Source organism: Scatophagus argus, chromosome 2 (genome assembly GCF_020382885.2).
Source record: "Scatophagus argus isolate fScaArg1 chromosome 2, fScaArg1.pri, whole genome shotgun sequence".
Lineage (NCBI taxonomy): Eukaryota > Metazoa > Chordata > Actinopteri > Scatophagidae > Scatophagus > Scatophagus argus.
The window spans coordinates 7,967,079-7,993,424 of NC_058494.1; the positions used below are offsets into that span (position 1 = coordinate 7,967,079).

At 42.1% G+C, this 26,346-nt stretch overlaps 2 protein-coding genes across 2 annotated transcripts in view; both read right to left on the minus strand.

Annotated features, from left to right (window-relative positions):
• The window catches only part of bcl11ab (BAF chromatin remodeling complex subunit BCL11A b), a 35,752-nt gene extending 26,775 nt beyond the window's left edge, over positions 1-8,977 (minus strand). Inside the window, exons 1-2 of the mRNA XM_046404989.1 lie at positions 8,587-8,977; positions 5,478-5,870 (exon numbers count right to left, since the gene is read on the minus strand). Coding sequence (XP_046260945.1) covers positions 5,478-5,870; positions 8,587-8,641 — 448 coding nt within the window. The 5' untranslated portion in view covers positions 8,642-8,977. The remainder of the gene's footprint in view (positions 1-5,477; positions 5,871-8,586) is intronic.
• A 4,867-nt stretch (positions 8,978-13,844) lies between these two features.
• Positions 13,845-24,961, minus strand: LOC124053341. Its single transcript, XM_046378404.1, has 4 exons — positions 24,052-24,961; positions 23,764-23,889; positions 22,571-23,475; positions 13,845-13,884 (listed from the first exon to the last, which is right to left on the minus strand). Exons 1-4 carry the CDS (start codon positions 24,226-24,228, stop codon positions 13,845-13,847), a joined length of 1,248 nt encoding a protein of 415 aa, XP_046234360.1. The 5' UTR covers positions 24,229-24,961.
• Positions 24,962-26,346: the final 1,385 nt, after the last annotated feature.

The window sequence follows — 26,346 nt, forward strand, 5'->3', positions numbered from 1 at the left end:
CTGCAGTGGGGCAGATAGTAGAGGAACACAGATAGTGACCAAGATCTGTGGGTTCAGTCTAACACAACGTCCTCGTCATTGTGGCTCTCCCATGGCCTCAGAATTATCACCATTGGTGGGAGAAAGACAAAGCAATGGTCCTTCAGGAGCACAGCTTTAAACACTGCAGTCACGATAGGAACAGCGGCGACAGAGCTGACATGCTGAAAAGTGCAGGGTGTGATGATATGATTAAGACTCACAGATAAAATCTAGATCAGTTTCAATCAGTGACCTTAATGAGGACCTTAAAGGTTATTTTTTTAGGAAAAAAATAGCCTCTGTTCTCATTCTCACCCTAAACTAACCGGCCAACTTCCTAAAATACCACTTCTGTCTTTTTTGCTCTCATCTGCCACTTCCTGAGCTACAGCTGTATCAAAGGCACTTTTTCTTCTCTGTTTCTGTTCTGTCTAAAAATAAAGTCATTAACCTGCAGGTGGTGAAGCCGGCGGCTGGCGTGACAGGCCCTGACGCTGTCAGATGACCCCTGACCCAATGATGTGACTGCCTGCCACGCTATTGACAGGACAGAGGCAGGACACGCTTATTTCCGAGGATACTTTTTCATCCCGTGTGACGCAGCTGTGGACAAACAAGGTTGTTTCTGTCGTATAGCTTCATTTGACAGTAGGTAGAGGGGATAGAGAGAGGCAGCAAATGTGTCTGTAATACGTGTGTGTGTGTGTGTGTATTTGTGTGTGTCTTCTGGCTTGTTGTGCAGCCAAATCAGTGAGAGTGAGAATGAGCTCTAGAGTGGATTTTGGAAGCCTTTAAGAGGTGCAGACACGCCAATGTAGCCAAAACCTAGAGTTTCCAGTCCCTCGAGACAAACTACTGGAGCGATGCATGAAGAGAGAGTGTGAGTGAGAGAGGGAGTAAAACAGACAGAGAGAATAGGAACGGAAAGGGAGGAAAAAAGGCAAAGAAGGAAAACAGCAGGGAGCAGGCTGAAATAAGTATCATATGTTTCTGACAGATCTCGTCAACTCACGGCACATCACGGGGCCTCTTCCACAACACACTTATTCCAGACAAAACACAGGATCACAGGAGGGGGTTTACACTGTATGTGTGTGTGCATCAATAAATGGGGATGGGGGAGGCATTGTTGTGTTCACAAAACAGGTGTGTGTCTGTGTACATTTGTGGGCTGGTAACTGGCTGGGTGTGTGTGTGTGTGTGTGTTTGCGTGTCTGTGTGTGCATGCATACTTGAACTAGCCTCCACCTGAATGGCCTGAGGCTGTGGTACTAGGGTTGTTAGAAGACAAACAGAGACACAGGAAGCCCAAGCCAGGAGCCCTGAGGACAACACATTCACACACAGACACACACACACCTAAGTATGTACCTAAATACAAGCACCCACTCCCGCTGTCAGTCATACACACCAGTCACCTCACCATTAGTCTCAGTCGCTTCCTAAACCCACAAAACATTGCGTTAACACACCGATACATCTCTGCTACCTCCCTCTTTCTCTCTCTCTCTCTCTCTCTCTCTCACACACACACACACTCAGACACACACACATACATAGCCACATACACACACATATTTAGGGCCCAGCCCGTCCCTCAGGCCCAGTGCTGAGTGCCAAGTCTGGACTGGCATGGGCCACAGAGGGGTGTCCTCAGGCGAGGCTTGCCAAGTCAAAGACCCTTTCATGTTCAGCCTGCACGCCCAGAGTAGTAAAGCCTTAACAAACAGCCTGACCCCCCCCCCCCCCCCCCAACACACACACACACACTCTCTCTCTTTCTCTCTCTCACACACACACGCACACACACACATGGAAAGCTATAAACAGTTTAAGTGGTCAAAACCACAGTCATACATACTCACATGCACACATATGCACACACATTAGGTTAACACTGCATCCACACTCAAGATGTAAACATCCACTAGACTTCAGTACTTGAATGCAGCCAGAGCCACTAACACTCAGTCCAACAACAAAGGCTGACGAATTTCCGTTGACAACATTTGTGGGTGTTTAGAGCTTGGCTTCGGAATACAAAAATGTCTTCTATGAAAAATTCATCCTAAAAACCATTTCTGTTCACCTTCATTAAAACTTAGTGCAGCCCATATCCAAAAATAGGACAGATTTTATCAGTGCCCAGAGCAACTGTAGGATCAAATTAGAATCAGTTTTTACAGACAATAGAGCACTTACGGTGAAAATATTAGCTGGCGTCCAATAATTACAATAACATTCATCTGTGCCTTTTCAGTATCAATTAAAGTGATCACTGAAAACAAAGACACACACCACATGTGCACTTGCAAAGTGACCCACATGCATGCACACACTGGTCACAGGAAAAAATATCCTTACCAAGGAAGTGGCCTGTCGCCCCCCACCACTCACACACACACACACACGCAAACACACTCTCCATGCACTGCACAGCCCCCCAGTTCAGATACCCGGTGTGTATATGTGTGTGCTTATAAGGACAGCCGAGGGGCTGGTGCTTTGGAGAAAGGTGGCACAGTGCCAATACGGAGTCTGCTAAATACCTTTGTCTCCACAACACACAGGGACAAACAGGACAGTCAAGCTGCTGCGAGAAGACTCGCTACAGCTACAGAGAGGTGTTATGGGAAATGTGTTGTTTGGATGTTTTCGTCCTTATAAAGAAAAAGAAGGGGGAAAGGTGGCTGCCATAATTAACTCAGTATTGATTCAGACTCCAGGTTACAATTGAGGCAGTTTGCTGGAAAGAGGCAGAAGTGTGAGATGCTGGTCGATTTGAGGAGCTTCAGCGGTCTCATTAACAGACACGGCTACACTGGTGAGAATGCACGAGATGCTGATGCTGGGATGAATAAATACAGGACACAGTAATGTGGTAGTATGAGCAAGAATGTAGTACAACATTCTGGGGAGAAATGGTTTGTAAAAATACTAATTACAGTACACAGGACATGATAAAGCCTATGTAGAATAATGCAGCTGTGTGCCCTTAATCATAACATTTAAATGCATCTTATTTCAATGACTCAAATTAGGAAGGCCAACAAGCATTTATAGCACTGATAACAACCACATTTAGTCCATGGAACAATGACTGTGTAAACAGTGTAAATAAAAATTATGAATCCACTTCACCATTATGCCTGTGATTACATCCTGTAAAATAAATCCAGTTTTACACTACACTGCAGTCACACAGTTTGTGTGAGAAAACGTCATCTGCTCTTTTTCTGGGCCATCCATAATGTGGAGACAAGCTACGGTGTCCCTATGCATATCTTAAATTGTTTATCATGCAAATGATGGCACGCAGGCTGCTCTGCCCTCTTCTAACGGCCCCGAGCTCCAGACTGCAGACCCCAGCCCCAGCTGCAACCGTGAGACTCCCAGACGACCTCAGCTGTCCCAAAGACGGAGAGTAAGAGGCACAGCCTCATTTCCAGCTCTGGGTGTATTACAGACAACTGTCCAAACCCCCTGCCCCACACCTCCAAGTTCAAACATCCTGGGTATCAGCCTCCTTTAGTTCAACAGCTACTTTCCCCAGTTTCACCTGAACTCCTGTCTGTATAAGGCTGCCCATACAGAAATCAATCTGCATCGAATGACATTTCAGGAGAAGTGGAGGAGGTCACATTCTTTTGAGTGTATGCAGTGTGGCAGGATGTAGTAAATCTTTAGGGGTGAAACATGTAAGACACATTCCTGAAACAAACCGGACATACGGCCAGTGTGGTAGAGACACAGAATGTATTGAGATGCCTCATCTCAGTGTCAGCCTCTAACTGAGCAGGGTGAGAAAACATGGCAGCTAGCATATGGGGTACAGGGTGGCGGGCTGGCACTGCCAGTCTGGATCCATCAATCTTTGGACTCAGAAAACAGAGGTGGAGGGAGGCAGGGATTTATGGCCATGCAACTGACTTGTGGACTATCCTGTGCACTGGCTATATTTCCACACAGATTTATCCGTTTCTCTGTTTGTAAAATTAACCTCACATACTAATGTTTTCTTCCTCTCAAGTTTTACACAAGAAAGTGGTATACCAGGGTTATAACACAATCAGATGAGGTGTCATAACAGCTCATGACCCAACTGCACATACAACGCAATTAATCTATTCATTACAACACACAGAAAAGCCTGACTGTTACACAAAGCCAAGACATAAGGTTGATAAATAAAGCTCTGCTCACAGTGCTCATGACCTTATGATATCATGTGAACTCTGCTGCATGATGGTCTAAATGAGCAAAGAAAAGCATGTTCGAACAGCTGACAAGGCCAAGAGGCATGTTGGATGTGTGTGTGTGTGTGTGTGTGTGTTTGTCCTCATACACAGGGCAGATGTTTAACAAACTGCACACTAATGAACAGTGGTCATTCTGTGTGACAGTGGGCTGACGAGTTAACAACACATAACCGTGGCCCCTTTACAATGCCATCTGCAGAGCTGCAGCGCTGACTAATCCGGTACAGTAGTGCACATTATTGAGCATTACTCCATGTGCATTTAGCCTGAATTGGCATCAAATTAAATCACAACTGCCCAGACAATCGGTCCAATCTGGCGCACGATACTGGATCTGTTAAAGGAAATGAATAAACATTGAAATAGGCTGATCAAAATCAAACCCCACTTTGTAAAACCAGTCATAAGGGACCCATGCTTGTTTGCACAGCAACTCATGTTTTCACCACAGCCTCATTTAGCCCTGGTGGACAAACAACAAACCAGCTGCCTTAAGAAGTCCTTAATTACTCAAATCAAGGAAAACACTGACAATTAGTGGCCGTAGGTTTCCTCAAATAAACGCTTCTTCCTTGACAGTTCAGCATAATTACATTCTCTTCTATCTCTTTTTAATTTTAGCATCAGAGTAAGTCTTTGCAGGCACATATTTGAGGGAAGGAGAGATATGGCAGTGTAATAAGCCAGGGAGGGATAGAGATACATCTCTCACAACCACATGAGAGGGAATGTGGAGGCCACAGGATCTGAGCACATCTGTGATGCAGCAACAAACCCAAAGAGATCCATCGTTTCTCTCTGTCTCTCTCTCGCTCTCTCTCTCTGTCTCTCCCTCTTTCATAATGAGTTTCTTTGTCTGTCTATGTGTGTGTCTTTTTCACTATCTGCAAATGTTTCCTTTTCTGACAATCAACTGCAAGTTCATGGCTCAGCTGAAGGAGATTTGCAGCACCAAAGTGCAGTGGCAGACATTACTCACATTATACAGATTAGATGCGACTCTCCTACCAGAAGCAAAAGTCAGGAAACCTAAAAAAGTATTTGTTCCCCTTTGAAATACGCTCTCCACGAACCTCAGAGTGGGGTCACGCACGCAATGTACACCTTTAGATCATAAAGACCCACTTCCCACTTTTTTTTTCTTGCTCATTTGTTTACTCAAGAGTGGCAGCCACTTTAAGCTGCCACTGTGTTTACCTGTGATATTCTCCTGCTTAGGGATTATTCCTTGTAAAGGCGCAGATAAACAATCCTCGTCCTGCGGCGACACCTGAACAGCCACCTCCACGGGATGATACGCCCTCCGAGGGTGCTGCTGATGGGTCCGCGAATGAGAGGAGGACGTGGAGAGGGGTGAGGCAAGTGGGGAGGAGGGTGGCCTGTCCAGAGGCTTGTCTGTGCAGAGGCTCCCGTGGCACTGCCTCCGTTTGTGTTCAATGAACAGCAGGATGTCAGCCAGGGGGAAGCGGGAGTGGCACTGGCCGCAGGTCAGCAGATCCGGGTCCCCTTTCAGGGGCTCACCGTGAGCCACTCCCAGCCTGGGGGAGTCCTGGGAGTCTTCTTCCGGTAAAACACCTGACAGCGGCTCAGCTGGATGAGGAGTCAAGAAAGAGGATAGTGAGATATTGTTAAGTGATTCTCTAAAGCTGGTAAACAAATGTGTCAGGAGGAGCAATGGAAAAGCAAAGCATTACTGAGCATTACTGAGACTCACACTGCTACAACATCTGCATTAATAAGGTCAAGCTGTAAAATGTGTAAAAAAAAATGCTTTTAGGAAAGGAAGGAAGAAAGAAAGAAAGATTGAGAACACAGACTACTTCGATGAGGACTGACACGTTCAGCTTGCAGGCAGCAGCCAAACGATTAAGTTGCTTGACCCTCTTTATTGTGCTGCCAATCTCGCTTTTTTAATGAACCTAACACCTCTGAGAATCAAAAAATAGATTCTAATTTGAGTTCAAGATGATTGGACCCCATTTCGTTAAAAGTGCTGGGATCTCGTGAACCAAGGTTAGACATTGAGGGGTTGGATGTGGAGTAGGTCCCTGAAGTACCGACAGAGAGGGAGAGAGGGAGAGAGCATTTTAAAAGAAGTAATCTAGCCACACGGTAAACGACATTGGGCGCCCCGACTGGGATGTTGAGATAAGATGTGATGAATTCTCGCTGCTGGTTCAACCTTTAATTCCGTGTCGGGTCAGACGAGAAAGCGGTGAGGGACTATGCAAGATAGGCCCTGTTACCTGTATGTTCAACTGCATTAAAGATGAGGGAATTTGCCCCTATTTTGCTGGCGCTTATCTTAACCAGCTTATGCCATGGACATAGGCGAGGTGTGTGAGGCTGGGTTAGGTGGAAAGATTTTCTTCAAACCAAATAATCTCATTTTGATGCCACGCAAGAGTGATGTGAATAACTTTGAAAACTAAAATATAATCCTTTTTTCAGACATCTGACTGCGCCAGAATTTTAAGTAGTTTAGGTCAGTGTTTCCCACTGGGCTACAGGAGTAGGTCTGTTTCACTATCAGGCCTCTTCTTTTGCTATTTTGGACTATTAAAACTTACTGTCACAACTGTGGATCAGTAATTTCATTTCAACTCGCTCAGTGAAATACTGCATAGGGGAAAATATTTATTTTTTTCCTCATTTTCAAAAGCAGTAAAGGAACAAATATGTCAAGCATGTAGGTAAAGCTCCTCTCTGTCTGTGTACGTATGTAATTTAGCTCATAACTGGCCCCAAAACACAATTATGCAAAGTGTGCGGTATTTTGTTGATGAAATTAACAACAGGAGTCTATTAAAAACATGCAGAAAAACACTAAATCTAAGTGAACTGAAAGGATCTGGGTCAGGGCCAGAAACAGAAATCATAGGCTAAATGAAACCTCTGCAGGTGTGGAAAAAAGTTTGTAAAAATTGTACATATTTTTCTAAACTGCTCCATACAAACAGAGGCTTGTCTTTACAACACATTATGCTTGCCTTCTCTTTCAGTATTTTGCTTTCTTTTCTTTCTCTCCTCTAGAAATGACACCCGAGTATCAGAAACATAAAATACACAATCATTTATTTCTGCTAAAACGATCCTCTGCGTGCTTGGTCAAGCAGCACAGGCACAAAGTGGATCAAGTTCAAGTTCATAAGTAGCCTTCAGGACTACAATCACATTGCGCCCCCCACTGACAAACCTTTTGACAATTACAGACAAATAACTCATACATGTTGCGAGAGAATAATTGGTTACGACTCAAATGGGAACAGCATGCAGAGACACATTAACGACAAAAATAATTATGGATAAAAGAAATACTCGGGCTCCTAATCGCCACTTAAAACTTCAATTACAACAATCTGTGCATTTGGAGACGTCTCCGTGTTCACGGACGTACGTTACGGCGTATTGATAAAGCAGCTCCTGCTGTTATCAGACTAACGGTGGGAAATAATTCTCCTGCAAACATAAACGTATCTCGACAGAACGGAAACCCTCTCGTGTAATCTCAATCAATGCCCTGCAATTTTATCACACACACGCGCGTAAAACGACTTTTCCTGGTTTCCTCTCCCATACTTGTAAACCAGTATCGCGTGCGGAGTTTCCTATGGATTTATACATATCACGTGTATGGCATTTATCTCGTAATGACAGTCGGTAAACTACATCGCATTAAAGCCACGTTGTTCAAGCAGCAGCTGTGAGGAATTTATGCCACAAAAACTATCTTCCTTCTAGGTATCGCACACGAGGTCTCTGCGCTGTGGACAAGTGTGTAAACACCACGTCCAACTGTCCAAATCAGCTCAGCCCCCCCCCACCCCTGCAAATGCATTCTAACAACAAAAAGAAGAGTGCTTAGTGTTGTAGTGGAATAGCTTTACACGCTACACCTGAAAACACAACGCGAGTGGCAGCAGCAGCAGCGGCGGCGCAGCAGTCTGGTCGGGCTGCCGTCATATAGGCAAAGGTCTCTGGCCATAAAGCCCATGCATGCCCTTTAATGGCGAAAGAAACCTTGAAGGCTGCGTTATACAACACGTTGACAAGTTGGATCTCTCTGTCACGTTGTTTCAAAACTTCCACCGGAGGAGGATCCCACAATCAATTTAAAATAACCTGAAGTCTTGGATATGTTTGTCTTGTGTAATTTCACTCAGGACAGCGGCGGGTCCGTACGTGGCCGTGTCCTATCTATTAAAATTTCCCAAGGAAGTTCCCCTGCACGGTAAAATACAAGAGGTGGCTCACAGAGAGACACAAGAAGCTAAATTAAGTCAAAATGCGATTCATCTCCACTTACGCGAAAACTCCCGTTTGCTCAAGTGCTGGGGTTTGCCTTGCTTGCGGCGAGACATGTTGGTTTAGTGGCGGCTTTTCAGCTGAGTTCACATTGGGAAATCCGTTCCTATAAGGTAGACTCCAAATGAAATATCTTCATTGATGCGTCTGACATCCAAATAGGACAAAGAAACAAACAAAAAAATGAACTGCGGATCATACAGAGGGTGAGGCGTAGCGCGCTACGGACTGTGCGGACCTCTTCATGACTTTTTTCGCAAAGAGAGAGTGATGGGGGTACGGCGAAGCCCCCCTGAGCTGCAAGTTCAAGTGCGGACGTGACGTTCCTACGAACTTGAACGTCAGGAGATGGACGGACTGAGACATACAAAACATGGGCAGGGCGAAGCCGGCCAGGGGGAGGGGGACAAGCCTTAATAAAAACCAATGGACACTCATTATGGACTACCTATAGAAGGAAGGGAGGGGGGGGGGGACCCCGAAGACACCAATGGACAGAGGGCACCGAGGGGGCTGGGCTAAGAGAGAGAGAGAGAGAGAGAGAGAGAGAGGACTGAGTTATCCAAGGAAGTGGAGAAGCGGTAGAAAGCGCATGAAGCAAAGAGTGTAATGTGGCAGGGATGTGGTTAAGGCTAAACCCAGCTTTACTGCTTCATTCATATTTATTAAAGATTATTTTCAGGCTGATTTGAATATGTAGTGATTATGTAAATTTACAGTGCAGACTTGAGGTTGCATTAAAGTCTATTTATTGTTACTACTGAAATTAAATGTTATGGCCATGACAGGAGGAGGTGTATTTTCCATGTGTACGTTCTCCTGTTATTCTTCAGAAAGAAGTGTGAACTATCAAGCGGATTTTTAATATATATAATAGGTTTTAATTTATTTATTTATTTTTGAATTTGGTTCTTCTAGACAGGCTAAATCAAATGTTAAATCAAGTGGCCTAAACGCAAAAAATGAGATAAGATCAAATTAATATTAATGTTATATAAAATGTATGTATATGAGTCTACATTTAGAATCCGTTGTGCGTTGACTCACAGGCTACAGCGTAATTTGAATTACTGTTATCAAACATCGCGTTAAAGGTGTTAAATCAACTGTGTATGCGATGTATCCGAGTCCGTGTTCAGAACCTTGTGGCTTGTGTTCTCAGTTTGTCTTTGTCTCATTATCTGACAGGTTGTCTATCTGATAAGTGAGCAGAAACACTTTTTAACAGAGCGCGACACTGCTGCGCATTTAGGATGACACAATCAGTAATTTTCACATTCACAGCCAAACGGGGGCATTAGGACATGGAACAGCAAATACTGCTCAAAAGTTAACGCACTGTAATAATCTGTTTTTTTGTGGTCACGTACATAGAAAATAATGTTTCTCGGATATCCAAATGATTTAGGATCTCTCTTGACTTTTTATAGTTTTATTGCGATGTAAGAATCTTTACTGTACAGGAGCACAGACAGTAAAGTCGTCTGGATTTACAGTCACAAGCAACCAGGCAGATGACTGCACATTTGAAACCGGAAACCAAAAAAGTAAACTAATTATGACAAAATCATTTGAACAATTTTATAGCTCCAATTGTTCTGCATTGTTTGATTGTGTTATTTGCTGGAGCAATACAGCATATAGCCTACTGTTTATGATAAACATGAAGGAATGAGAAAAATTAACTAAAGGATTAATGAGGATTAATGCATCAATGAAGTGTGGCTGCACTTCAAACCATAGGCTAATTAATTGTTGTGTAATGGGGCCTCAAAGGTTTATCCAGCTAAGGCAATGACTGTCAGACAGTGGATGAAGGTATCCTAAAGCATAGTTTTCTGCTTTATTATCCCATCTGGATGCAATCGTTAGCATTACATTATTCATAACAATAATAAAAACAAAAGGAATTTGTTCCGTTTAATTTCTGTGTCATATCGCGATTGCACTACATAACGTTATAACAGATGAAATATGAGTCATCTGATGAGTGATTGTTTTTCTTGCTTTGTGTGTGTGTGTGTGTGTATGAAATGTGAAAATGAGTTACTTCCTTGGTGCCATGAAAGCCTCTTAGTCGATCAGGCTCAACAGTTGTATTCAAGTCCTCGTCTGCATCACAGCGCAATACTTTGGCGCCATCTAGTGTTACAATGAGAGACTGACTGCAAATGCAAATCAGGATGCAAATATGGCGTCAATTATAAGATACTGAGCATAAATGTCAGTGATGCCGGTCATTGAGCAGGTTTATTAAAATGTTTTTGAATTTGAATTTGAATTGAAGCCTGTAACAAACCAGTTATAACATTTTTAAAAAATATCAGCCATTTTCTGTCTCTGATGAACTGTTAAGGTCAGTCTCACGTCATTCTTTGTAAAGGCTGCAGGACCGTAAAAGACCACAAGGAGGAGCAACATCTTGTAACGTTACAACTCAATAGCTGCTCTCACACTGAATACAGAAGGGCGAAATGAACAATACATTTTCATTGTGGCAAAATGTAGAAATTTCATCCTCAGGATACACTTCAATAAATAAATGAAAGTAGGATTTGGACTCTCTTATAACATCTTCCATACATCTTTCATCCCCACTGACTGTGTCTTCCCCAAACAGGCAGAGCAGAACTTAGACTACTTAGATGTGGAAGCAAATTTTCTCTCAGTCAACCATTACGGTTAAATCATCTACACTATATACCTACATGAGTTCCACTCTGAAACCTCTAGGTGACATTCATCGCTTTGCCTAAATTCGTCAGAACACTTGTCGTTGTCGTGTGTGCTGAGCTTGAATGGCAGAAAAGAGCATCGCTGCCTGTTTATTACTGGTGAATAGCTTACCATTTCATTAATCATTCTTTCTCACCAGGACATTTGGAAAACTTGTTCTGCATCCTGGCCTCCATAAATTCCATAAAGCTCAACTCTGCCACTTTCCTTAAACCTTATTAAACAGGACAATGGTTATTTAGCCTGCTCTGTCCTTTTCTAGTGTCGCTAGTCGTGTTAAATTTTGCAAATACGTTAAAGAGCAACCAATATGGGATCATTTCCCTTGGGGAATGTCCTCGTGTGCTTTTTATGACAGATTCTTAATTATTTGAATCCTCTTGCAGCAAATGTGTAAATGAACTCGTTCCTTACACATTGAGCCTGCCTGTCCCAGTGATGTACATGTTCACCTGCATACACAAGTGAGATCCAAACAGAAGTGGTCACTCGAGACACATTTTACATTTTACAGACTTGAAACTGTCCACTTGTGATCAGATCACAAAGCTTTTTGACAGGATGGGGGGTGAGCAGACAGTCGAGTAATTTGCAATTAATGCTGCACAAGCAGTTTTGCATCTGTAACTATAAGCCTTTCCAGCGAACGTTTTCACTGTTAAACACGTGCAACAAAGGTTGTTGTTCAGAGAAGAGGGGATCAAAATGAATGAAAGTGTTACGGAATTTCTGCCTGTAGTGAGTCAAGAAAAACAAGACTGGAAAGGGTAGCATACACCAAAATGTTTCATCTCAACAAGTTACTTACAACGGGGCTATAACAGTAGGGTTCACCAGGTCATTGTTTGATCACTATAACAGTACACAACTAAGGCTACAGTAAAAGTAAAAGTGCCCAAGGGGTAAGCGTCCACTCACAGTGGACGCTTACCCCTTGTCAACAAGACAACAAAACATGGAATTTCCCTTCTGTGAACACACAAAAGTCACAGTAATGCTGTGGAGTTGCTTCATGGCAATACATTTTCTACAATACATTTCTTGCAGGTTCAATGGTGGAAAGAAATAAATAAAGAAATAAAGGAGAGAGAAAAAAGCAAGAAATACAACATCCATCCATCTTCTACAGGCGGGGTTCACCCTGGACTGCTCGCCAGTCAATCGCAGGGCCGACACACAAAGACAGACAACCACACACTCACACCTGTAGGTAGTCAATTAACCTAATGTGCATGTTTTCGGGATTGTGGGAGGAAGCTGGAGTACCTGGAGAAAACCCACGCAGGCACAGGGAGAACATGCAAACTCCACGCAGAAGGGCCCAGACCGGGATTCAAACCTGGAACCCTCTCGCTGTGAGTCAACAGTGCAAACCACTGCACCACCGTGCCACCCGATGAAATACAACACTAAAGAGAAAAATAAAATGATCAGCGGCCCAACGGACCACAACTAAACCCAAAGTAAATGAAGGGCATGTTGGCAGATCATTACAACTGAATGCAGAAGATAGTATTTTATGTACTATATTATTTATTTATTTTTAATTATCATTATTATTATTATCATCCATCCATCCATTTTCTATACCGCTTATCCGTCAGGGTCGCGGGGGAGCTGGAGCCTATCCCAGCTGACTACGGGCGAGAGGCGGGGTACACCCTGGACTGGTCGCCAGTCAATCGCAGGGCCAACACACAAAGACAAACAACCACACACTCTCACACTCACACCTAGGGGCAATTTAGAGTAGCCAATTAACCTAATGTGCATATTTTTGGTATTGTGGGAGGAAGCCGGAGAACCCGGAGAAAACCCACGAAGGCACAGGGAGAACATGCAAACTCCACATAGACCGGGATTCAAACCTGGAACCCTCTCGCTGTGAGTCAACAGTGCAAACCACTGCACCACCGTGCCACCCGATGAAATACAACACTAAAGAGAAAAATAAAATGATCAGCGGCCCAACGGACCACAACTAAACCCAAAGTAAATGAAGGGCATGTTGGCAGATCATTACAACTGAATGCAGAAGATAGTATTTTATGTACTATATTATTTATTTATTTTTAATTATCATTATTATTATTATCATTTTATGTAAATTCTTTATCCTGTGGGAAGAAACCGGAGCACCCGGAGTAACGCAATTATTTCATATTCATTTCATATTTTAGATATATTTTAATGTACATACATATATAAATACATTTTTGTCACTATATTATAATTTATCTATTAATGATTATTCATTTATTATAATAATTATTATTATAGGTTTGGTTTTTTTTTTCAATTCTTCATTTTGTGGGAGGAAACCGGAGCCCCCGGAGTAAAACCGACTATTTCATATTCATATTAATCTCATATTTTAGATATATTTTAATGTACATACATATGTAGATACATTTTTGTTACTATATTATAATTTATCTATTAATGATTATTCATTTATAATAATAATACTAATTATTATTATTATCATTATTATTATTATTATTATTATTATTATCATTATTATTACTCAAAGTCTGCAAACATGACTGCGAGTCTGTCTGAGATCGCGTCAAACAAAGTCAGAGTCCGTTCAGATGCGCTGAGAAGACCAGCAGCAATTCTTGATCGAGTCCAGGAAAAAACTTGTATCATTCTTCTTTGGGCTCCGAAAAAAGCTGCTCTAATTCGTCCTGTTAGTCCTGGAAAAAACACGCGAATTCCTTGCCCCGATTGTGGAAATAACAGCAGCAATTCTCCCACTGGTCGTGGAAAAGGCACCGGCAGTTCTTCCTTGGACTGTGGAAAAACCATCTGCAGTCCTTGTAGGTGTCCTGGTAAAAGCAGCCTCATTTGGTGTTCTGGCCGTTTCAGAACTATTGTCCAACTCTCTTTTGATTCTGGATAAAACAGCTGAAATCTTTGCTGTGGGTGTGGAAAAGAAATCAGCAATTCTCGCTTGTTTCCTGGGAAATACATCTCTTGCTGTCTCAATTGTGGAAAGACCGCTGGAAATTCTTCCTCTGTGCTGGAAAAAACTGCTGTCCAATGACAGTTGGCAGTTGGTCTTTTCCTGTAAATAAAGAAATAAATAAGTGATAAAACTGCAGCGATACAGAGAAAGTTAAAACAATAAAAAATCCAAGCTGGAAGTGGTGCTTGGGCCTTGGCGAAAACAGATGTAATTTTTTCTACAATCCTGAACCAAAGATCCATGATTCTTGCTCGGGCCGCACGGAAGAAGATTGCAATTTTTTGGGGGGAAGGAACCCTGCACCCAATAGTTATTTCACAGGTCAAATAAAAAGCAGCTTCAGTTTGGGAATCTTCATCCATCCATCTCTCAGCAAACTGAAGTTGTGTCAAGTCCGTTCCAGAGTTTCCCTCATTCACTCCACAAAAGATAAAGGGGTACAGATGTACAGACATGTAGAGAGCGAGACGAGGGAGTTTAAGACTTTGGCTGCTGATGTCAGTCTTAGAGGTTGCAGAGGTACTGTCCTGCTCTTGTTTCTCTTGCTTATTTTCATCTGGTAGTTGGTTCTGGCTTCTGTCATCATTCTGCTGTAGCATCTTGAGCTCACTTTGGCTGCTGATGTCAGTCTTAGAGGTTGCAAAGCTGCTATCCTGCTCTTGTTTCTCTTGCTTATTTTCATCTGGTAGTTGGTTCGGGCTTCTGACATTATTCTGATGCAGCATCCTGAGACCACTGAAGCTTCTGTCCTGGAAGGGAGGGAGTTTAAGATTTTGACTGCTGATGTCAGTCTTAGAGGTTGCAGAGGTACTGTCCTGCTCTTGTTTCTCTTGCTTATTTTCATCTGGTAGTTGGTTCGGGCTTCTGACATTATTCTGATGCAGCATCCTGAGACCACTGAAGCTTCTGTCCTGGAAGTATGTCTGGGCTGGTAGAGGTACGATTACAGGTAAATCATAGGGAACAGACTCTGCTGGGTTAGCCCTGGGTGAATTTGTGCGAATGAGTTCCAGTCCAGATCTGATGAGGCGACCAGCTTTTGAAGCAGCCCAAGGGACAGCAACAAACGTCAAAACAAAGATGGGCATGTTGGCAGATCTTTACAGCTGAACGTAAAAGACCGTCTTTTATGCACTATATCCACGTATTGTTTTCAAGTTATAGCGAGAAAGGCAGGAGATCAGTTGATCGAAGTGTTGCCGGTGTATTCGTTAACTCGAAATGAAGTAGACGTGAGTTTCGCCGCTTTATATAATCTCACATCAAAGGACTTGGGAACATCAAAGGACATCAGGTGTCCATGAAAAACATGTGAACATCAAAGCCACACCCTACGTTCTAGAATGGCACTTACGTCACCGGTTTTCCTAGCATTCTTTAAAATCAATGGCGGGCAATTTTGCGCTCGTGGTTCTCTGTTTCTGGATCCACGTTACATTAAATACTTTGAAGTTTTACTTAGCGTTTTTCATTCACGCTGCTGCCTATAAAAACACATCTGACAGTACGTTGGCTAGGAAAATATGTTGGACTATGCAGCGTTATAGTCAGAACCTACCACTCATATAATTATTTAAGCTATAGTATGACGTTTCAACTATACATGCAATACCTAATAGCTAGGCTACAGATAGATATTGAGTCAGATGTCAAAATCAGATCAATGGGACATGGAGGGAGTGACATATAAGGGGCAGATTATCAGAGCTCCAAGCACCTATGTTCACAGCTGCACTCATGTCGCCACAGTATTGTCATTTGGTGTGCTGTGGTCTTTGTTTAACTTGTTTTTTAACCTTTTGATGACCTGCTTTTCTTCCCAATGTGATAATATGGTTTAAGTTAATAAAGGATCTGGAGTGTTCCCCAGGAAGAGTGTGATAAGGTTTGTCAACCTTCACTTATTCTAACCTCATTCTGCTGCTACCAACAGCAGAATTGTCTATAAACAGGCAGTTCTCTACACCAACACAAGATCTAAACGACATAAAGACTGAGGAAAGGTCTATGTTTAAGAGAAAGCCTAGAACACCGTATCTTTGTTTACCCTGTAAAGTCAATAGTGCTCCAGATCAAGTCATAAAATGTTGCATTTGATTATATGTCCAACAATGGCAAAGCCCTTAAGACTTGACAGGTGAGTTGAATTTTTTTCAGGAGAATGGAAGTGAACTACAGAGAACTCTGCAACAGTGACTGTGGTCATTTCCACGAGTATATTTGCATGGCTCATTATCAAGAGGCCTGACCTCCAACCCCAGTTCTACGTACTCCTCCTGACAGGAACTAAATTTACTTGCAGAAGTTATAATATTCAAGGGAAACAAAATGTCATGCTCTCACTGAATGTGTTAACATTACTTTTGCCTCGGGTTTCAACATCAGCAATCATCAACAATTTGCCGTGGTTTCTTTGGGCATTCTAATTGTTTGTTGCACCTTAACTGTTCTTGATAATATACCTATGAAATAGTACCTATGAAATAATCCCCAAACCGCTCTATTCACAACAAATCTGACGGAAGGATTTGGAGAACTCTTGAGCTGTTTATTCACAATGTGGAGAAAACTCTGCTGTACCCAAGAAAATAGTTGGTGCCACACTATCGCAGCACCTGACCCTGCGTCTCTGGTAGTTTGAGGGCCAGAAAACTGCCTGCTGCCAGCTCACCCGAGTCCAAGAAGATGGGCGCAGCCTTGGTGATACCAACAAACGACATAAAGCTGCTTATTCCTAAAACTGCTGCTAATTCACAGATGGCCTGTAGTAAGCCGAATGCCGTGGTTCTGGGGAAAGAGAGGGGACAAATACACAGTCAGGGTCAGAGTCAGTCAAACAAAGATGAAAAGCAGTAGAATAATACAGCAACAGAAGATTTATCTTTTCCACAAAACAGTCATTTTCCTTCTCAGATGAACTGAGCTTCAGAATTGAATCTGCGTTTCCTTGTCATGCTGCGTCGAGGCTGCAGGAACCATAAAGAACCACAAGGTGGAGCTTGTAAACTCTTGTAAAATGCACAGGCAGCGCAATCATTACATGTATTTACTTTGGTAAAATGCTACAATTTTTCATTGCATTTCAACAAATAAATTCAAGTAGGATTTACATATTCAGCCTTAAGGTTGGACCCCAAAACACATTAAGTGGCAACCAGGGCCACCAATGAAGACACCGCGTCATGTTACGTCCGCTTACCCCACCTCTACGTCCATGCCCATCATCCAGCCACGCTGCTGCTTTGTAAGTGTGCATACATGTAGGTTTACACTGTGTGCGCTGTATATTTATCAGTCTGATCAGCCATGGTTCACAGTGTGCCTGCTGCTCTTCACGGGAAGCTGCTGGAAGGTCCTCACTGATCTCCCCAGAACTCCTGAAAAGCACAGCTCACCCAAAATTGCATATTCAGTCAGTATCTTCTCAACCTCCTCCCTATGAAACAGCCAAACAGCGACACAACAGACAGCACCGCCACCACCGGCCTCCAGCAACTGAAAAGGGGGAAATTAAAAAAGGTAGTGGGGTTGCAACAAAACAAACCAATGGGGAAAAACAAAAAAAAAATCAATGAATGAAAATATAACAAAACTTATAACTGATGGGCAGGTCACAAAATATATCAACCAATAACTGCCCAATTAGAACTCAAACAAATGTAAACAATAAAGGCTTAAAGAAAACAAAATCCAAACAAAAATGTACAAATAAATTAGTACAAATAACCCAAAAGTAATAAGACGTAAAAGGAACCAAACCCCCGTCAAAAAGCAGGCCCCCCAGGCACCCGTCACGCATAGAACGTGAAGACAAAAGCAGGAGAGACAAAGCAGCAACGGCCCTAATAAGCTAGCTACAGTAGCACCCTAATCAAGACAAACACTATTAGTATTGTTAACTACACCATAAATAATGCGGTGCACGCTACAGTACAAACATACCTTGTTAGCAGCCACAGACACACACACACACTCGCACGAGAGGAGGGAGTGAGAGAGGGCTCCAGGCAGCCACCAGTGTTTACCTGCGACCACACAGCGTCAGCCACCTGATAGCATCAACCATACTGCAAAGAGAGAGGACACTTACCACAGCCAACAAATGTAGCAGCACATACCGTCAACACAATACCGCAACACAACAAACCAACGAGGTGAAGCAGCGTGCATCCACACCTTTCGTGCCAAACAACCTCTGACCCGGATGTAACGTGCCGGTGATGACTGGGCCGCAAGAGAAGAACTGGTGGGAGGAGTACCACATTTATACCTGGCACCTCAGGCCACCAGTGGCACTCATTACAAGCAGCGGCAAATTACATAGAGGATAAACACCCCTATGCTGCTACAGAATGACTGTCCAAGGTCCACACTCATGCAGTATGGGCCACTAACGGCTTGCTGACACTACAGTATGACATAACTTCATGTGGTCGTCCCACTTGAGCACATAGCGCCACCGCGAATTTGTTCGGTTTAATTTCTGTTTCATACTGCGATTACACTACATGACCTTATAATGGATGTGAAATGAGTCATTTTATGAGTAATTGTTTTTCTTCCTTTGTGTGTGTGTAAAGCGTGTGAAATTTTGTTACTTCCTTGGTGCCATGAAAGCCTCTTAGTCGATCAGGCTCAAAAGTTGTATTCAAGTCCTCGTCTGCATCACAGCGCAGTACTTTGGCGCCATCTAGTGTTACAATGAGAGACTGACTGGATGCAATCAGGATGCAAATATGGCGTCAATTATAAGATACTGAGCATAAATGTCAGTGATGCCGGTCATTGAGCAGGTTTATTAAAATGTTTTTGAATTTGAATTGAAGCCCGTCGAAATATTTTTACGGGTACAAACCGGTTATAAAAGTTTTTAAAAAAGGCAACTCAAATTGAATGCGATGTAAAATATATAATAATATTGAAGTGGGTAGATAATATCCTCAAAATCTAATCCAGTGTTTCTAACACTAAAACTGTCATGTCCTGCTGCTACTTTTTCAGTTCCGTTTATCTAATTATCTAACGCTTAATCATAACAAAAGTTATCTCATGGCACATTCCCATTAGAGCAGGTCTAGACCAAACTCACTTGTTCCATATATATATATGAAGTTTATCTCATAATATAATATATATGAATATATCTTATATGAACACTCGCCAGGTGCCAAATGCTGGTATTTTCCGTTTGGTGAGGGAAATGTTTGTGCCAAACGATGTAACAAAAAGTCCTCACCGCGTGTTAGTGTCACAAAGAGTTGCGCTGTTTCTGACTGCTTCCTTTGGAGGAGTTTAGAAACAGAAACGGGAATTCGTGGTGCTTTCAGCTGCACCTCCTAAACTCTGCGTTGTGTGGTAAAAGCGCGACCATTGACAGTCACTGGCGCCAATAAGGACGCCAGAAATCGATACGCAGACGCTCACGTGGGTTATTTAAAATGGGAAAGTTTCTATTTCCTTTTTATTTTCCTTTATTGGAATGTATACACCGGTTATGTCTATCATAACTTTCTTGTTCTTTTACTAGAACAGTCAAATTAAATAATGTATTTTAAAAAATCGAATTGTGAACAGCAAACTACAATATTCTTGAACAATAGTTTCATTCAGAGGATTTATCTTTCACTTTGCTTCCCAAATCAGCCATTTTCTGTCTCTGATGAACTGTTAAGGTCAGTCTCACGTCATTCTTTGTAAAGGCTGCAGGACCGTAAAAGACCACAAGGAGGAGCAACATCTTGTAACGTTACAACTCAATAGCTGCTCTCACACTGAATACAGAAGGGCGAAATGAACAATACATTTTCATTGTGGCAAAATGTAGAAATTTCATCCTCAGGATACACTTCAATAAATAAATGAAAGTAGGATTTGGACTCTCTTATAACATCTTCCATACATCTTTCACCCCCACTGACTGTGTCTTCCCCAAACAGGCAGAGCAGAACTTAGACTACTTAGATGTGGAAGCAAATTTTCTCTCAGTCAACCATTACGGTTAAATCATCTACACTATATACCTACATGAGTTCCACTCTGAAACCTCTAGGTGACATTCATCGCTTTGCCTAAATTCGTCAGAACACTTGTCGTTGTCGTGTGTGCTGAGCTTGAATGGCAGAAAAGAGCATCGCTGCCTGTTTATTACTGGTGAATAGCTTACCATTTCATTAATCATTCTTTCTCACCAGGACATTTGGAAAACTTGTTCTGCAGCCTGGCCTCCATAAATTCCATAAAGCTCAACTCTGCCACTTTCCTTAAACCTTATTAAACAGGACAATGGTTATTTAGCCTGCTCTGTCCTTTTCTAGTGTCGCTAGTCGTGTTAAATTTTGCAAATACGTTAAAGAGCAACCAATATGGGATCATTTCCCTTGGGGAATGTCCTCGTGTGCTTTTTTTGACAGATTCTTAATTATTTGAATCCTCTTGCAGCAAATGTGTAAATGAACTCGTTCCTTACACATTGAGCCTGCCTGTCCCAGTGATGTACATGTTCACCTGCATACACAAGTGAGATCCAAACAGAAGTGGTCACTCGAGACACATTTTATATTTTACAGACTTGAAACTGTCCACTTGTGATCAGATCACAAAGCTTTTTGACAGGATGGGGGGTGAGCAGACAGTCGAGTAATTTGCAATTAATGCTGCACAAGCAGTTTTGCATCTGTAACTATAAGCCTTTCCAGCGAACGTTTTCACTGTTAAACACGTGCAACAAAGGTTGTTGTTCAGAGAAGAGGGGATCAAAATGAATGAAAGTGTTACAGAATTTCTGCCTGTAGTGAGTCAAGAAAAACAAGACTGGAAAGGGTAGCATACACCAAAATGTTTCATCTCAACAAGTTACTTACAACGGGGCTATAACAGTAGGGTTCACCAGGTCATTGTTTGATCACTATAACAGTACACAACTAAGGCTACAGTAAAAGTGAAAGTGCCCAAGGGGTAAGCGTCCACTGTGAGTGGACGCTTACCCCTTGTCAACAAGACAACAAAACATGGAATTTCCCTTCTGTGAACACACAAAAGTCACAGTAATGCTGTGGAGTTGCTTCATGGCAATACATTTTCTACAATACATTTCTTGCAGGTTCAATGGTGGAAAGAAATAAATAAAGAAATAAAGGAGAGAGAAAAAAGCAAGAAATACAACATCCATCCATCTTCTACAGGCGGGGTTCACCCTGGACTGCTCGCCAGTCAATCGCAGGGCCGACACACAAAGACAGACAACCACACACTCACACCTGTAGGTAGTCAATTAACCTAATGTGCATGTTTTTGGGATTGTGGGAGGAAGCTGGAGTACCTGGAGAAAACCCACGCAGGCACAGGGAGAACATGCAAACTCCACGCAGAAGGGCCCAGACCGGGATTCAAACCTGGAACCCTCTCGCTGTGAGTCAACAGTGCAAACCACTGCACCACCGTGCCACCCGATGAAATACAACACTAAAGAGAAAAATAAAATGATCAGCGGCCCAACGGACCACAACTAAACCCAAAGTAAATGAAGGGCATGTTGGCAGATCATTACAACTGAATGCAGAAGATAGTATTTTATGTACTATATTATTTATTTATTTTTAATTATCATTATTATTATTATCATTTTATGTAAATTCTTTATCCTGTGGGAAGAAACCGGAGCACCCGGAGTAACGCAATTATTTCATATTCATTTCATATTTTAGATATATTTTAATGTACATACATATATAAATACATTTTTGTCACTATATTATAATTTATCTATTAATGATTATTCATTTATTATAATAATTATTATTATAGGTTTGTTTTTTTTTTCAATTCTTCATTGTGTGGGAGGAAACCGGAGCCCCCGGAGTAAAACCGACTATTTCATATTCATATTAATCTCATATTTTAGATATATTTTAATGTACATACATATGTAAATACATTTTTGTCACTATATTATAATTTATCTATTAATGATTATTCATTTATTATAATTATTATTATTATTATAGGTTTGGTTTTGTTTTTTCAATTCTTCATTATGTGGGAAGAAACCGGAGCCCCCGGAGTAAACCCGATTATTTCATATTAATCTCATATTTTAGATATATTTTAATGTACATACATATATAAATACATTTTTGTTACTATATTATAATTTCTCTATTCATGATTATTCATTTATAATAATAATACTAATTATTATTATTATTATTATTATTATTATTATTATTATTATTATTATCATTATTATTACTCAAAGTCTGCAAACATGAGTCTGTCTGAGATCGCGTCAAACAAAGTCAGAGTCCGTTCAGATGCGCTGAGAAGACCAGCAGCAATTCTTGATCGAGTCCAGGAAAAAACTTGTATCATTCTTCTTTGGGCTCCGAAAAAAGCTGCTCTAATTCGTCCTGTTAGTCCTGGAAAAAACACGCGAATTACTTGCCCCGATTGTGGAAATAACAGCAGCAATTCTTCCACTGGTCGTGGAAAAGGCACCGGCAGTTCTTGCTTGGACTGTGGAAAAACCATCTGCAGTCCTTGTAGGTGTCCTGGTAAAAGCAGCCTCATTTGGTGTTCTGGCCGTTTCAGAACTATTGTCCAACCCTCTTTTGATTCTGGATAAAACAGCTGAAATCTTTGCTGTGGGTGTGGAAAAGAAATCAGCAATTCCCGCTTGTTTCCTGGGAAATACATCTCTTGCTGTCTCAATTGTGGAAAGACCGCCGGAAATTCTTCCTCTGTGCTGGAAAAAACTGCAGTCATTGTTGGTCTTTTCCTGTAAATAAAGAAATAAATAAGTGATAAAACTGCAGTGATAAAGAGAAAATTATAACGGTCAAAAATCAAAGCTGAAAGTGCTGCTTGGGCCTTGGCGAAAACAGATGTAATTTTTTCTACAATCCTGAACCAAAGATCCATGATTCTTGCTCGGGCCGCACGGAAGAAGATTGCAACTTTTGTTGGGGGAGGAACCATTTGTTGTCTTTCATTGTATTTCTGCATACACGCTAAAATGTCGTCATAGGTCACATAAAAAGCAGCTGTAACTTGGGGTCTGTCAGCAAATTGATGTGGTGTCAAGTCCTTTCTAGACTTTCTCTTCTTCACTCCAAAAGAGGCAAAGGGGTACAGATGTACAGACATGTAGAGAGCGAGACGAGGGAGTTTAAGACTTTGGCTGCTGATGTCAGTCTTAGAGGTTGCAGAGGTACTGTCCTGCTCTTGTTTCTCTTGCTTATTTTCATCTGGTAGTTGGTTCTGGCTTCTGTCATCATTCTGCTGTAGCATCTTGAGCTCACTTTGGCTGCTGATGTCAGTCTTAGAGGTTGCAAAGCTGCTATCCTGCTCTTGTTTCTCTTGCTTATTTTCATCAAGCAGTAGGGTCCGGCTTCTGACATTATTCTGATGCAGCATCCTGAGACCACTGAAGCTTCTGTCCTGGAAGGGAGGGAGTTTAAGACTTTGACTGCTGATGTCAGTCTTAGAGGTTGCAGAGGTACTGTCCTGCTCTTGTTTCTCTTGCTTATTTTCATCTGGTAGTTGGTTCGGGCTTCTGACATTATTCTGATGCAGCATCCTGAGACCACTGAAGCTTCTGTCCTGGAAGGGAGGGAGTTTAAGACTTTGACTGCTGATGTCAGTCTTAGAGGTTGCAGAGGTACTGTCCTGCTCTTGTTTCTCTTGCTTATTTTCATCTGGTAGTTGGTTCGGGCTTCTGACATTATTCTGATGCAGCATCCTGAGACCACTGAAGCTTCTGTCCTGGAAGTATGTCTGGGCTGGTAGAGGTACGATTACAGGTAAATCATGGGGAACAGACTCTGCTGGGTTAGCCCTGGGTGAATTTGTGCGAATGAGTTCCAGTCCAGATCTGATGAGGCGACCAGCTTTTGAAGCAGCCCAAGGGACAGCAACAAACGTCAAAACAAAGATGGGCATGTTGGCAGATCTTTACAGCTGAACGTAAAAGACCGTCTTTTATGCACTATATCCACGTATTGTTTTCAAGTTATAGCGAGAAAGGCAGGAGATCAGTTGATCGAAGTGTTGCCGGTGTATTCGTTAACTCGAAATGAAGTAGACGTGAGTTTCGCCGCTTTATATAATCTCACATCAAAGGACTTGGGAACATCAAAGGACATCAGGTGTCCATGAAAAACATGTGAACATCAAAGCCACACCCTACGTTCTAGAATGGCACTTACGTCACCGGTTTTCCTAGCATTCTTTAAAATCAATGGCGGGCAATTTTGCGCTCGTGGTTCTCTGTTTCTGGATCCACGTTACATTAAATACTTTGAAGTTTTACTTAGCGTTTTTCATTCACGCTGCTGCCTATAAAAACACATCTGACAGTACGTTGGCTAGGAAAATATGTTGGACTATGCAGCGTTATAGTCAGAACCTACCACTCATATAATTATTTAAGCTATAGTATGACGTTTCAACTATACATGCAATACCGAATAGCTAGGCTACAGAACACTGTATTTCGTGGCTATAGTTAGCCTATACCAACAACGTGGACAGAGCCCACCAGGAACATGTATTTTGTATAGCAACTGCACTGAAGCTTGAATGCATACGATACGACGTAAAAATGGATTGCTGTGTTGGTTGTCTATGTAGGATATGTCTCTAAGCTTTACATAACAAATATGTGAAAGGCCAAACTTACTTATTCATGGAGACAGGATCCGAAATGAACGCTCGCAAAGTGCCAACAGCTGGGATTTTCCGTTTGACGAGGTAGCCTACATGTTTCTAACAAACAATGTAACAGAAAGTCCATCCATTACTCAGCCTGGCTGGAGAGCCCAAAACAGATATATGTTGTCATACGAGTGGCGCGGCCCCTTAAGAGGCAGAGCGGTATATGTGCGTGTGCATGCAGTGAGCGGACATGCAAGAGGGAGCAAGCGGGAGATACGAGGGACAGTGAAGGCAGCGGGCGGCGAGTATACACATTTAGATTGACAGCAAGCAATGAAGTGGCCAGTTTAGCAGCCAATGTACAGTATAAGTCACCACTGTGATAAAATACAGCCTGCGGCATCTCAAGACCAAGTGGAGCTGCCCCGTGTTGCTTCCCTAACTGCTGGTACAGTGAAGGGGGTTAACCCTGAAGTTAGCAACATCCACTTCGGCACAGGAGGTAAACAAGCCCAGGACGCAGCCTGAACTGAGTCACTGAGACAGGTTAGCCCTTTAACAGCTTACTATGTCGAACAAATACAACAGTTACTGCACATTTCCAGGCCTCAAAAGGTTTGAACAGCCATCTTATTAGCTGTATTAGTTATTATTTTATTACTCTTATTAGTCATTATAAGTGCTTTTATTTCCACATGTTTAGATCTATGACAGAGAAGTGATGGTGCAATGTGTAAACCTGGGCCATACAAAAATATCTGGCAACGAGAGATGGCACACTCATAGATATTGAGTCAGATGTCAAAATCAGATCAATGGGACATGGAGGGAGTGACATATAAGGGGCAGATTATCAGAGCTCCAAGCACCTATGTTCACAGCTGCACCCATGTCGCCACAGTATTGTCATTTGGTGTGCTGTGGTCTTTGTTTAACTTGTTTTTTAACCGTTTGATGACCTGCTTTTCTTCCCAATGTGATAATATGGTTTAAGTTAATAAAGGATCTGGAGTGTTCCCCAGGAAGAGTGTGATAAGGTTTGTCAACCTTCACTTATTCTAACCTCATTCTGCTGCTACCAACAGCAGAATTGTCTATAAACAGGCAGTTCTCTACACCAACACAAGATCTAAACGACGTAAAGACTGAGGAAAGGTCTATGTTTAAGAGAAAGCCTAGAACACCGTATCTTTGTTTACCCTGTAAAGTCAATAGTGCTCCAGATCAAGTCATAAAATGTTGCATTTGATTATATGTCCAACAATGGCAAAGCCCTTAAGACTTGACAGGTGAGTTGAATTTTTTTCAGGAGAATGGAAGTGGACTACAGAGAACTCTGCAACAGTGACTGTGGTCATTTCTACGAGTATATTTGCATGGCTCATTATCAAGAGGCCTGACCTC